This window comes from Pagrus major, chromosome 4 (assembly GCF_040436345.1).
Source record: "Pagrus major chromosome 4, Pma_NU_1.0".
NCBI lineage: Eukaryota > Metazoa > Chordata > Actinopteri > Spariformes > Sparidae > Pagrus > Pagrus major.
This window is the reverse complement of record NC_133218.1, coordinates 14,050,212-14,065,297: the sequence shown is the minus strand read 5'-3', so window position 1 is coordinate 14,065,297 and position 15,086 is coordinate 14,050,212. Positions and strand designations below refer to the sequence as shown.

Sequence of the window (15,086 nt, the reverse complement as noted above, 5' to 3'; positions counted from 1 at the left end):
TCTTAACGCTTAATAATGATCAATTATATTATCTAACTCATTGTAGCTAGTAAGATAGCAAGCTAACTAGCAAGTTCAGACAATGGAAACTCAGAGTTTTCAGCAGGAAAAAAACATGGTAAACGGCAGAAAAATAAACAGTTAAACAAAACTGGGCTCTGACAATGTAGCTACTAAAAGACAATTTTAAGACTATTTTAACCAGAATAAGCTGGAGCTCTTCCATGCAACTTCATGATGGGGAAAAATCTATCTCACTTAATAATAGCGGAAGTGCGCCCTCTGCTAACATCATGTGATTTGAGGCTGAATTAGTTAACCCTTTAGTGACTGCTTATTCTATGTGGGTTACATAACCATAGTTTTGTGATTTTGTGTGTGTGTGTGTCTTGTTTGATATGATCAGTGACTAAAATATAGGGAAATTAATTCCATCAAAGTCACAGAGAGAAAAAATAGCATTTTATAGTTATATTTCTATTCATTAGTGGAGGACTATCATTCGTATAGGTGATAATTCCCTATTGGTCAATGTATTTCTCGTCTGTCTATTTTTGAACGATGGAGTGCTGCAGGTATGGCGTATTTTTGTTGGCTAACTTGGAAGTTAGCATCGCCCTGGTTCCCTTGACAAAAAGCCTATGGGAAATTTCCATTGGGTTTTGGATTATTGCAGTAAGCGAAAGAAAGTATAGAGAGTATAAGAATAGAAAGTAAGCTCTATAGCAAACCTGATAGTTTTGTTCAGCAAGATGATCTTCACAGATGAACACCAGTTTTATGATTTTTTAAGCATGAATGAACCCGCCAGAAGTTAAAAGCTAATGTTAGGCTATTAACAAACTACAATGCAATCGCATGACCTCAACCTCACCAATATTAAGCACCCTGCTACACTATACTACACACACTTGGCCAAAAATTTATCAATCTACAAGTTGAAAAGTTATAGTTCGAATAGTTTCCAACTAAAGTCTGCCTGTAAAGACGGACTAATGAGTAGATGAGTCTCCATGTTTTGGGGTGATGACATTTAATGTCCCTGACAACCTCTGTAGTCTCATTTTGCCACTTGTTAGCAACCACCTTTTTAAGGCACATAAACGCTTTATAATCCAAACGTGTAGTATTTACTGATGATTTTTATGTTGCAGAACAAAATATGAAAATATCTTTAGCTTGTGTTAACCACAGACCTGATTTGAGGCATTTAACCAAAAACCCATTAAAAGACCCTTTGACTTTGAGACAAGCAAAGCAAAAATGCAAACTTATATCCAGACTCATGCTAGGACTCATTCCTGTGGCACTCTATAAAACACATGGAATGTCCCCAAAATGGACAAAATGGAGAACTGAAGATGTTGACAAAACAAAATTGGAATAAGACAAATAGAGTACTTACACATCAAGAAAGCATGTGTGTGTGAACTTTATGATAAATAACTAATATATTTACAAAAATACCTAGGTTATTGTTATGAGGGGGAAGTTGCCTTGACTTCTATCCAGCTAAAGTGCCGGTACATCTTTCTTTTAGGGCTCTTCTATTTCTCTGGGGAACAAGTATGATTCTTGGATGTATTAAGAAGAACAGGATATACAGTACATTGATTACTATGAAAGATGCTCACTGGGAGCATATGCCAACAACGTCTTGGGAGTCCTTAGAATGTGCGCTTCCTGTTATTCTGATAATAAGTGATTTATGTCAGAGGACTGTATTGACATGTAATTATCACAGCTGTTGCTTTTCTAATAATTGTAAAATTCTAAACAGTGTGCAGCCACAAGTTGCCTACTGTACTGTATATGGCCAGTACACCTAAATTGGCTCACAGGCCTGTGATGTTCCAGGGGCCTTGGTATGATTCACTGGACTCTGTTTCGCACATGTGACACAACATTCTCTGTGGAGGTGGTGATAAAGAACTCATCTTAATCAATAGCGTACTTACTTTGGAAAACCTTGCAACAAGCAGGTCAGCTGGCTGGAGATGGTACTGAAGAACTTTTAGAGTAGTAGAACTTCACCATTTAGTAGTCCTGGCACGACTTCAGCCTGTGGCTTTAACGTCACATGTTGTGAAGTTTGCGTATCAGGCTGACATTGGTGTGGAGGATGCCATCATCTACCTGCTTGGTAGACTTCTTTATGTATATCTCAGGAAATCTTTGGCACATAGCACATTTACACATTTACATGAACATTGCACATATTTCTGTTCTATTGTACTTTGTATATTTATTTGCACAGACAATGAAAACCAGGAATATTGACCTCAAAACTTCTCATATGCACAATGACTGGGAGACTTCCTTATCATTTTTTAAAGCAATTTTACAAGATGAGATGTAACTTTATTCATCCCCAGTAGGAGAAATTTAATTTGGCACAGCAACACAAGGGAACAAACAGTGTGCAATCAATGTAGAGTTTTTGTTTTGTTTTGTAAAGTTTTTGTATTGGAAGGTTTTTTGATTACCGGGCTATGAAGGGGATGGCCTCTAAAAACAAGCCTCCTCGATGAATCCTCTCACTCAAAGCGTTATATGTGACAGTAACTGCCAAAGAAAGAGACACATTAGAAGATGTGAAGTTAATTGTTGAGACTTCTTTTTGGAAGATTGTTATTTTGAGAGAGATGTCTGGAGCTGTTTAATTGACATCAGTCCAATCTTCTTTTTTCTGAACTCTTATGTGGACAACATGTATAATGGTTGTGGTTCTCTCTTGTTGATGTGTTATGTTTATTATAAAAATCAGATATCTGCCTACAGAAATCGTTTCAGTGTTACATGGTTTATTCTCTGCAGCTGGTTGTCAGCATTACAGTAAAAAAGATCTTTCACTTTAACCATCAGTTTCCTAGAAAAGCATGTCTAACTTTCTTCCCTGACTGTGCAGTTAAATAATTGAAATGCCATGAGGTAGGGAAGTTGATCTACTGCCCATTAGAAACAGTGATGATAGACTCTATATCTAAGCTTCTTTTGTCTAACACTGTTAGTGAATGAACTTGCAAATTGCTCTGATCTGAAAACACAAAGCATTCTCTCACTCCTTATAACAGACAGGGTAAGAGACTGGACTGATGTGAATCGGTGAGAAACAGCCAGGAGTAAGAATCTCTTCCTGACATCAAAAGACTGCCATCTCACTTCTGTAAGCTTAGGCAGGGAGGGATGACAGAGGGCCGCCAGGCAGACACATATCCCTCTGCAAGATGAGCCCACAGAGCTCTCTGTGTTGAATGGATGTTGATGTCAAGGTCGGCACCACTGATGAAACCGCAGGTAAATATAGTGCCAAAAAGAAAGATGAGTCAATGATCATAGTTGTTCATCCTAGCAAGCAAATTTTTGTTCCAAAAACTACCTGCAACATTTTGTTCAATTGTCAAAGTCTTCTTGACATCAATTTGAAAACGTATGAAACTGCTTTAACATCTGTTTTATCATAATGACTCACTTTATGGTTATGTGGTTAAATATCTGTACATTCACTGCCTAAAAGGCGTGTGATGTAGCGCAGTGAAGTGTAGGAGGTGGGGGGGTGTTAAACATTTGCCCTTACATCCCAGGGTAAAGTCCCATCTTATTCTACAAGTCAGTATGAGTTTTAATTTTAAACACATCCATTATTAAACTGAAAGAGGGAAAGTGTACTTATCGTGCTTGGACAGAAAATTGTCAGTGACATTGGTGAAGTGAGGTGTCTGCACAGAGCCCTAGAGCGTTCAGTCTCTCTTCGTCTTTGCAGATCTGTACATCCTGTGCTGTCATTTCTGCATGATGTTTGTACACAGCCCATTCACCAGGATATAATGTTGGTAGTTAATGTTTCTGCAAACCAGATATCTTCGAGGTTGATATTTGTACCAAACATGGCAAATCACGTTCACATTATAAGCCTATCAGCGAACTTTCACATAACAAGCTAGAAGGCGGCCAAATGGGCGACCATACTTAGAATCTGAGGGACATTTCCAGCCGTTTTAGTAGTAACCAAGACCTGCTATTTTTCACAGCATTTTTTTGTGGTCCAAAACCACTTGTTTCTCAGGGGAGGGGCAACTATCTTCAGACCTTATATTGGCGACCAAAACCTGCTATTTTTCATGGGACGTCAGACCACTTCCAGCCACTTTTGTGGCGACCAAAACAGGTATGTTAAGCCAAACCATGATGTTTTCCTAACCCTAACAAGTGGTTTTTGGGCCTAAACATAATAATAGCATAGGCACAGTGTTATTAGAAGAGAGAAATAGAAAATTGAACCTAAGCAAACATAAAGTTGCGACATAATGACACATTCATTTTAATACTTGTGGTTTTACAGAAACATACTTGGCGAGCATTATTCTGGCAACTGGGTTGTTATACAGTCGAAGCTGTGAAGTAAAGACTGATTTAAAAGGTGAGTAAACTCCAAGAAGGTAGAGAGAAGTTAACCATACTCATGACAGCTAATGGATTTTGTTTTGTTTTTGGAAAAAAAAAAAAAAAAGGTTTAGGCGCAAAATAACACTGTTTTAGAGTTAGAAAAAGATACATTTTTGGCTTACCTGGTTCTGTCGCTGCAAATGCAACTGGAAATTGTCCCGATGTCTCATCATAAATGTCTAGTCTTGTCGCCACTGACACCACTGGAAAATGCCCCAGCGTCTTGTGGCTTTGCACTTACAAATGTTAAATGCCATCTCAAATAGCATGGCAGCTGTATCACCCAGCTGTCATGCTATCATCATCCGCTCTTGCTCCTGACATGGCAAAACAGCTCATATGCAAACTGAATGTTATATAACACATATTATGCAAATGTTGAAACACAAATTTAACATGTGTGGTTTGCAGAAACGTAAATGTCAATATTTTGTTCTAGTCACTGGGCTGGTGTTATGTATTGTTCCAATCATGTCTCATAGATAAAACATTAACATTAATATCCTTAAATTCCTTTCCAATTTACATTCGCTTCCTGGATTATGTTCACAGATTAAGTTTTACTTACATTTGTCTATGGCACCAGAGTCGGTAGCAAGGCGTACAAAGCACAGAATTTAGCATTCTGAGTCTCATCTGTCGCTAAGTTTAGGTTACATGGGAGCTTTAGTAAGGGTTAGTAAAAGATAGTGGTTCTGTTGTCATTGTAAGCATGTCAGGTCATTTTCTGTGTTAAAACAAGACCATGACCTTTCTCTTACCTAAACTGAGTGTGTGAACGGAACCATACAAACGTTTGGTAATGGTGAAGTCATAACTCACAAATATTGTATTGCAATATCAGATATTTGGGCTAGAAAACAAATGGAATATGTTGCCCTTGAACATATTACTGATACGTTCAGTATCAACATTTTTGCTACTTGCGAAATACATTAATTAGCAAAATTTCTTCACTATGTTAATAGAAAATTATATGAACTGTTGCAAATTAGTAGTTTCCAAAAGTAATTGGACAAGGATAACTGTTCTGTAGTCATATTCACAATTACCCCCTCTGCTGGGATGATTTCTGCATGTTATCTTATAGACATTGACCCTAGAGAACTTTCCAACAAAGGATACTTACTACAGCTACAGCATAATACAATTCACTTATTGTTAGTGTTCACAGTTCTGACCTCAGTTCTTTCTCTCCCAGCGAATACTCTTGTTTACTGGCAGCAGTGAGGTTCATGTAATTGGGTAGGCCTTCCCCTGGTCTATATTTTGGTACAGTAAGAGAATATGGGCTTCTGCCTGAGTTGTGCTCTTTTTTTGTCCTGTATATTTTGCAAGTAGAGGAGCAGTGTGTTCTCATCAGGGCCTGAAAAGAGCCTTTGTTTGGCTTTGAACACCTGGACAGAGTTATCTCAGTGGTTCAGACTTCCTCCCTCCCTTCCTCCCTCCCTCCCTCTCTCTCTCTCTCCCTCTTTTCTCTATCTGTCCATCTTTTTCAATCTGAATTGTTCTCTCCTTCTGCCCTCCCCTTTCTCTATGTTATGCGCTGTGTGTGTGTGTGTGTGTGTGTGTGTGTGTGTGTGTGTGTGTGTCCAACTGCAGCAGTGAGACTCACAGTCCAGACAAGTAACAGACAGGCATGGGAAAGTGCTTTAAGTTTAAAAACAGCAAAAGATTATTTTTAGTCAAGGCCATTTTAGTGATCATATCAGAGGTCAAGTCCTCCTGAGTTTGATTCTAGACCAGGTCCAAAAGATTCTCAAATAAGTCAAGATCAAGGCACTCGCAGAGTCCTTCACCATAACCAAGTATTTAAGATTTTTTTAACCTCAAAATATGGCTCCTCCCTGCTTTAGCTGCTACTTTCTGTCTAAAACCACTCACTTCTATTTTAAGGCTGTACTTTTTCTTGGTGTTTAACCAGAGTGTGTTATATAGTTATTAAATATTATTCATATTATCATATTATGTTTCTATATGTATATATGACTGAACACAAATATGACAGTAGAACACTACATCAAACTAAAACCTCAGAAATATCAACCTCGCTGACACACTGTCAACAACTATTTAAGAATCAGAAAACGTAACTTTTAACACTTTAGTTTCACTTATTTGATCTCAATGTTCTGACATTTCTCTAAACTGAGAATTGTAGCTGAAATGAATGATAATGACCCTGTGTCTTTTCTTGTAATGCTATTTAACAAATTAAAAGGTCTCAACAAAAGACATAATGCTGCAATAGCTATTTGCGTAGTGATTCTAATTGGCCTTGAAGCCGACAGATGGGAGGAGACTTGACCTTCATTAGAAGGTGTGCAGTGCCAATTAGCCTGAGCAGCCAAGCCGAGAGAGGAAGAGGTCACCTGGCTGCACTTTCCCACGACAGGGTATTCTCCCAAATCTTAGTCAGCCAGAGTATTGAATTTTCAGTATGTACAGTAGAAATTCATGACCACAGATGACTGTGTTGAGGATGGCCCATGTAGATTTCAAATAAGCTTTGACACAGTGTTAAGGTGGGGCACGTAAAATGCATCAAACAATAACTTTTACTGTTTTTGTTGAGCATGCTCATCAAACAGAGTATGCAGTGGTTATCTACTCAAAGATTTTAACATCAATGAAAAAATAATATTGCACAAAAGTATTTAGTCCAAATTCCTGCACAAAACTTTCATTTTATTCTGCATTAATGTATTATTATGTGAAACAAATAAATATGTAAATATGTAAATGTAATACAGTAATTATGGTAAATGTATGTATAAAAAACATTTCAAATGCTTTCTAAAAATTGGCAAAGCTATTGAAACAACAAATGAATATGTCCCCATAACAGGAGTGTGAAACAAGGTTGCAGTATTAATCCAACCCTACTTAAAGGAAAAGTCATCTTGTATTCTATATTTGTCAACATATAGAGCCAAGCCAGTAAATGTATTTACTACAAGCATGGTGCACATATTAAAAACCTAACATATCTTATATGCTGTAGAGCTCCATTGTTTGCCAAAGACTGCCAAAGGACACTGGGGCAGTACGAATAAACAACACAATTTTGCACAATTCATGCATGTGATATTTTTTATAGTGTGCTCCAATTTGAGAATTTGCAACCTTGGGATATTATCACTTTAAATAGATACTCTTCACAGATCAGGCAGGACTGGGAGAAAAAAGGCTTCAGCTTGCAAAGCTCTGAGAGGCCCCGGGGTCTGTTGGGTCACACTGCAGCACTGTCAATCTCACTGACGGGTAAAGTGAGGTCATATTTACTGGGTTCATCTAAGCTGCCGATCCCGGGGCTCCAGTCCGTTAAGATGTATTATTGCGTTAAAACACCAAAGTTACAAACAAATGACAACAATTTCCACATTCTGAAAGGTAAAATGTTTTTATCGAAGTAGTCTGATGGATTTGAGGCGAATACAGATGGATATACAGTAACAGCTTCAGTTCCCCACACAGTTATATCATTCTATTTGGGAGACCGGAGCGGTCAAGGTTATTCATTCCAACTCACCTTTGTCACACGGTCTTTAAAGTTTTGTGTCCCTAATTTTTGTGTCATATAATACAGGGTGATGACACATAAACAATCAACAGGTCTGCCATTGTCATGAGTCGTGACGGGGCGTCCATTTCGGACATCACTGGTTGAGTCCTACATTTGTGCTGTGAAAACTCAGCCAAATACCTCGTTCTAGAAAGAAAGTCAAATCAAAAACAGTTTTAAAAAAAAGAATATATGTGTGTATATATATATATATATATATATATATATATATATATATATATATATATATATATATATATATACATATATATATATATACACAGTTGCACTGGGTGACATGTTCCTTCATTTCAGTAGCATGAACACACTCACTGTAGTTTATTTTCACATATACTGTACTGCTGCCTGAAATACTGCACAAATGTGTATTATTCCACTGCTGGAAATATTCCTCGACAAATTCACCATTTCCTCGTGTTCGGTAAAATTTGATAAAAAACTACAGTGGCTCATGTTTGCTGGCACAATGTAAAGAACATTTATGGTGGCAGTTTTGATTTCTCGTACTGCTGTTAATCCCTCAAACTGTTTGAGCAATCAACTCATCCCCTCCAGAGTAGGTTCCTGCTTATTTGCATGGGTCTGGGCTCATGCTTTGCATTTCATATTATATCCTGTGACTTATCCTGCTGAGGCCTTTCCTTTCCTGCACAAGCACGCACACACACACACACACACACACACACAGACACACACAGACACACACACACACACACACACACACACACACACACACACACACAGACACACACACACACGCAGACACACACACACACATCTTATTCTCTCCCTCACTCTTTCTCTCCCTACTCTCGGTCTAATCCCTTTGAGTCCCTCTCTCTCATTATGAAGTGTTAGAAAGTTGCTGAAGTGAGAAATGAGCCTGCAAAAGCTCGTTGTCCTAATTAAACTTTGACATAAAGAGTGACAAGAAGCAATGAAGGGGAAACAATAGCAGACTGTGTATGAGTGCAAGTCCGGAGCAAGCAGGCAGCTTCGTCCCCAAGAACAAAAGCATTTGTTTGCATGTATTCAACTCCATTCAACTTCATCCAGTCCAGGTGCAAAAACCAACTTTGCGAGGAACATCACAACTCATAACACCTGCACGGTGGGCCAACAGCCAGCAGTCTGTCCAAATAGATGGACAGAAGCAGATCAAAGCTGCTGTGTTGGGATGTAAATATTGTGCAGCACAGTTAATTCATTCTCATTACTTCGTGTGCCTCGACTGAAAGACACAGCTAAATACTTCAGCTTCAACGTTTTACTCTTGACTCTTTCTTTGGTTTTTGGGAGGTTTCTTGCACACACAGTGCATTAATGTATTCTTGGCATCATCCTACCAGTTAGAGTGAACATAAAAATGCACTGCATTTATTCACCATTGTCATGACTGGTAATGGAAGTTGCTGCCACACAGCCTTGCTGACTGTATAGAGTGAGAACATACAGTAAGCATATAATGTCACATAGCCACCATTTTCTGCACTGTTCAGATAAATACATGATGCAGGATGTTTCCAGGATGAATACCCTCAGATAAAAGCATTTGACTGCCCTTAACAGGGGCGGAGTTGGGTTCTTCTCAAGTCTTGTGTTAAGAGGGAGGAACTAAACATTCTAATAAAAAGCCAGTGGATAGGCTGACAGTGTCAAGCAGACGGAGCAGGCAGACTTGCCCGGGACTGTACTGCTGACCTAGAATGGCACAGAATGGAAAAACAGAGAATGGAGTGACCGAAGAGATCTCAGCTTCGCCTTTTCCCCAGCCTGTAAAAGTCCAGGCTATCAGATACACCAAGGTAAGGGGGCTCTGCGTCAAAGCAAAGTTCAGTTGCTGCAGGTAGGATTGTTAGTTTGAAGACAGTTGAAGCATTTACTGTCATTGTGTCTGACAAACACTTTTCACAGATTTTTATCAGCAATGAATGGCTCACATCCGGCAGTGGAAGGACGTTTCCAACTTTCAACCCAGCAACAGGTGTCAAAATCTGTGATGTGGAGGAAGCAGACAAAGTAGGCATTAATTACAGCACTAATGGCTTTAATGTATCATATAATATTATTAATAAGAAATAATTAAACTTGGTATAGTTCTACATACTGTGCCACTAAATAATTAATATTTAAAATGGAATTATTTGCTTTTTTACTGCTTAACTGCTTTGGCTCTAATACAATAGGAAAATACAATTTCAGTCTATACATTAGCTACATGATAAATATAAAACAGCTTTGACGATATGATTCCTGCTGTAAATGTGTATCATTAGGCTGCTTCACCACAGGAACTGTTTCTGCTCATGTAACTGCGAACTGAAAACTAGGAGACTTTCAGACGGTCATTGTGTGCAGCCCGTTCTGTTAGATATTAAGTGCGTTAGTCTTTTCTTACATAGTGTTGTAATCTGATGGGAGAAGCGTGTGTCCTGACTCCGTCCTGCTCGGTTCTGCTCGGTTCTTCTGTGTAGGAAGATGTGGACAGAGCCGTGGAGGCAGCCAAGGCGGCCCGGCGGAGAGGCTCTCCGTGGCGGAGAATGGACGCGTCCAGCCGGGGCAGTCTACTGCACAAACTGGCCGACCTGGTGGAGCGGGACCGGCTGCTGCTGGCGGTGGGCTCTTTCCCACTGCTTTCTTCATTATGACTGACTGTACTTAGATAAGATTTATAGTTTTTCATCATCGGGCTTTAGTCGCATGAAAGCGACGGATTTTACCCATAAATAATCATTTCATTATGTAGCAGAATAACTCTAATATTAGGCTATTGTAAATTGTATTACTTCATTATTAACTCTGGTGCATTACCTTGTAACCATTACTTTATTGTTGTATTTGGTCTCGTTGGAGATGTATGATACAACCCAACAGTATATTTTTTTTTATTATTATTATTGTTATTCACAAAATTGAAGTAAATATTTAATAGCATGAAATGAAACACTCATGTAAAGTATTGATACATTGGATCTTGGCATTTAGGCACTTGCAGCAGCCTTCTTTAGTAGTGGCAGTACTTGCAATGCTTAGGTAAAAGTACTAAGTTACTTTTGACAAATGCTGATTTATTCTCTTCACAAGCAGATTTTATTTCTGCTCAATCTTTTCTTTCAATCTCAGATTTGTATTAACACTAAGATTCTCATTTTGACCAACCCCTGCAGTACATAACTTATTCTGTATGTATGTTTCAACTGAATGACAATAACAGGCCTCGTTTGCATTGACTGCACTTTTCTAGTGTTGCTGATGGTTCAGATATTGTTTATTATTTATAACAACAATAGATCTTAATTATAGGAGCAAGTTCTGTTTCATAAGCTACACACTTTTTTCTGGAGCTCACTAATGTCTATGTGCTGTCATAAAATGACTTATTGGCATCAGGGATTGGCCTATATTATTGCGTGACATCATGACACTGTGACCCCGCCCCAGCCTCTCTTTGTTTCTTTGTAATGATTGCTGGATATTGCTTTCCATCTCCTTCAGATATTGTTTGGATTGAAATCCCTTTCCACTCTGTTTAGCTGCCAACTTGCATTAAGACTTAGATCTGTAAATGACCCCTTACAGATGTGAGTGAAGTAATAATACCAGATTGCATGTGACTGCTAATTGCAAACATGCTATGGAGTGGTATTGTGGAGGGTATGGCTAATTACACTAAACTCCTAGCTATGTTTGTTGTTTGGGGAAATAAGGACCAGATTCAGATCATTTAAACGTACAGTTAAGTGGTGCAGTGGTTTCAGTATCTGCTGGAGCTGCAGAGCCACATTTCTTCTTTTTTCCTTTTACAATGAAGTAAAAGTAAATCCAGTAAACATGCAATAGATGTTGGAAAGGGGTAGGGTACAATACAGCATAAATCATGTTTGACAATAATCAATATTATGCCTTAACAAAATCAATTGTAAACTCTGTTTTACACGTTTGGCTTATTGCGATGCACTTATCAAGACACGGTACACTGCCGTAGACCACTGTGGCTGCCATCCCACTGCAAAAGCCTTGGATCCACATTGAAACTACCTCACCGGCTATTTCAGCCTCATACAACTCTTTCCCTTTGTCAGGCACTAGATTAATTTGCTTTTAATATAGTAATTATTGTTATTATATCTGACAAGTATAACATCATATTAAAATTCCTGGTATATTGTACATCAGAGAAATGAAACAGTTTGTAGATGGCCAACAATACATTTATCAAGCTGCACTGTGCAAGAAGAGGCCAACATTTGTATAAGTTCTGACAACATTGCATTTGCCAAAGTAATTGCTACAATCTGTAACAAATCACTACAGTAAAGTCTGAGCAACCATATGATCACGCAGGTTGGAAATAAGGCAACAGTTTATCCAGGTGATCCTTTCTGTGGAGGTCAAACTGAACAGTTTGTCTTCCAAATATCTTTCCAACCTGGTGGTTAGGACCCCCCAAAAAATAACATAATTACTGTTCAGAAGTTCAGATATCCTGTGATGTGGGGTCCAAGGTATACACTGCTTCATGTTTAGAGATCACAAGCAAAAATCTCATCTATGAACTTAAGTATGAGTACAATTATTATTATTATGTATAGTAATGGTGTCCCAAACTGCAGAGTTCAGATCCAATTTGTAGTAAACTATAATTACCCTTCAGGTCAAAGCTACTGAATTTGTTTATGAAAAATGTTTTTTTAGTGACCCTGCACTACTTACAGTTACAGTGACAAATCACATTCCTCTGGAATCATTATTACTTTGCCACAATTTTAGCATAAACTTACAGCAAAAAAAGTCAATAAAATGTATTTAATAGTTTTCCTGCTTTTTGTAGACCCTGGAGACTATGGACACAGGGAAGCCCTTCCTGCAGTCCTTCTTCATCGACCTGGACGGCAGCATCAAAACCCTTCGCTACTATGCAGGCTGGACCGACAAGATCCACGGCAAGAGTCTGCATGTAGGTGAGTGTGTGTCATCATCTTCTTACTGTCAGGAATTCCACGAAGGAAATCATCAGAGAGTTGAAATATCCTGTGTGGTTGTGGTTGTGGCTGCACATATGAACAGCTTTAGTAGCTTTAGCTTCTATCACAGGACAGGCTCAGGTCCAGTACTGCTGTTTAGGTCACCAGCATTTTAGCAGCACTCAGAGCTCGATTCACCATCAATGATTACATCATTATGTAAATTTGAAAAAATAGACTTGAAGACTTATCCCTTGGTCACAGTTATGTGTGTAAAGCATGAGTGAAATTGGGTTATTGTGTGGCCTGTTTCAACAGCTTTAATGTTACAAATATCTGTTCTGTTAGACATAAAAAATGCCGCTAAAATGTCTCTTGCGGCCTATTGACAGGGGTATGTGCTCGTTTGTAGTGCACAGCATAGTTTATAATGTACTCAAGATAGTTTCTTGAGCACAATTATTGTGTCACAACTAGTGTTTTAGTCAGGACCACCTAGTCATGGCCAAGACCAGAGTGTATGAAGACCAAAGCAAGACTAAGACTTTGAGGTGTTGAGACCAAGACTTAGACCAGTGTCCTACACTGCACGACACTCTTGCACTAAAATGTGAAGATCTTCATTTCCGTAAAAAACACTCACACAAAACAAATGACGATTCCTCTTCATCCACTTCATGTTTTCAAATACAAACGAACACTAAGCAGCTAAAATCATCTGACTGTCACCTTTATTCAACATTCATTTTACATGTTTTACACAATACAATTTTTCATGCATGGAAAGGAGGAAAGGAAAAGACAGCATTTTTTTCCAGTAACGGATTACTTTTATGAAAAACTAACTCAATAATGGATTACTTGAATTGCAGAACTAATGCATTACAGTACTTGTTAAAACAAAAAAGTAATCTCGGTACTCTAACAGATTACTTTGTAACAAGTTACCCCAACACTGATTGTGATGGCTGTAAATACTCAATTGATTTATTCAATTTAGCAAACATTTGAGAGCATGAAGTAATTATTTTCTATTCACAAAAAGACAAAATAGTGCAAAATGAGTACATGAATAAGAAAAGTTATTTAATTAAGCACAAGCTAATGCACATGAGATGAGTTTCCAGCGTGCACTAGAAACATGGAGGAACTGTCCCCTCAGGGGCTCTGTAATCAGTGCATCATTGAAAACAAGTTAATTACCAAAGAGCAAGTGACTGGACCTGGCTCAGGACTGTCCTCAGCTATGGGTATTATCTCATCCGGTCTCTTAACACTTCCCCCTCTTGTCAGATCCTACTTTGTGTGTCCTCTGCGGGATAGCACATAGACAAAACACACTTGCCTTTTCCTCACGATTAGATGCCAATAGAGTGGTGAGAGACGAAAGGGACGGCAGGACAAAAGGAAGAGGAAGAGGCTGAGATAGTAATCATTGAGGTGCAACAGTCTCTGAGGATTAGCAATCAGTGTTGGCTCAATGCCTCGCCAAGGCAGCAGCCACTTAGCCACTAATCCCCACTTTTATACTGGAGCAGTCGTCATGAGGCACATGGCTGAGCTGTAGTTTGATATGACATACATTATATGTATAATAATAATACATTATAATATTATATAGTTCCGTATCAACTACAAAATCCTCCTTCTCACTTACAAATCCTGTCATGCCCTCGCCCCTCTGTACCTCTCCGACCTTCTTCACCGATACACCCTGTCCCAAAATCTCCTACTCTGCACTCCCCACACCAGACTCTGTACCTCAGACAGAGCCCTCAGGGTCGCAGCCCCAACCCTCTGGAATGTTCCTCCTGACAACATGCTGACATCTGTAACGCTTCCTCTATGGACATATTAAAAAAAACTCCTCAAACATCACCTGTTCACTATAGCCTACAACCTCTAGTCGGTGAAGTCCATTAATTCAAGGGCTTTATTCCACTTATACCATGGTCACCAAAGAAAAAGACATTAAGACAATTTGTTGTGTGTTTTCAATCAAAATATAGTTTTTCACAAGTTGTAACTCCATTTCCCTGGCAACACCTGAGAGTTTGACTAATAGCTGAAACAATCACTACAATCCCATA

The 15,086-nt window shown here is 38.7% G+C and overlaps 1 protein-coding gene across 1 annotated transcript in view; it reads left to right on the top strand.

Moving 5' to 3' along the window:
- Nucleotides 1–9,738: 9,738 nt before the first annotated feature.
- aldh1a3 (aldehyde dehydrogenase 1 family, member A3) overlaps nucleotides 9,739–15,086 on the top strand; it is a 32,443-nt gene continuing 27,095 nt past the window's right edge. Inside the window, exons 1-4 of the mRNA XM_073464408.1 lie at nucleotides 9,739–9,837; nucleotides 9,947–10,051; nucleotides 10,507–10,647; nucleotides 12,864–12,993. Of these exons, the coding sequence (XP_073320509.1) occupies nucleotides 9,739–9,837; nucleotides 9,947–10,051; nucleotides 10,507–10,647; nucleotides 12,864–12,993 (475 nt within the window). The remainder of the gene's footprint in view (nucleotides 9,838–9,946; nucleotides 10,052–10,506; nucleotides 10,648–12,863; nucleotides 12,994–15,086) is intronic.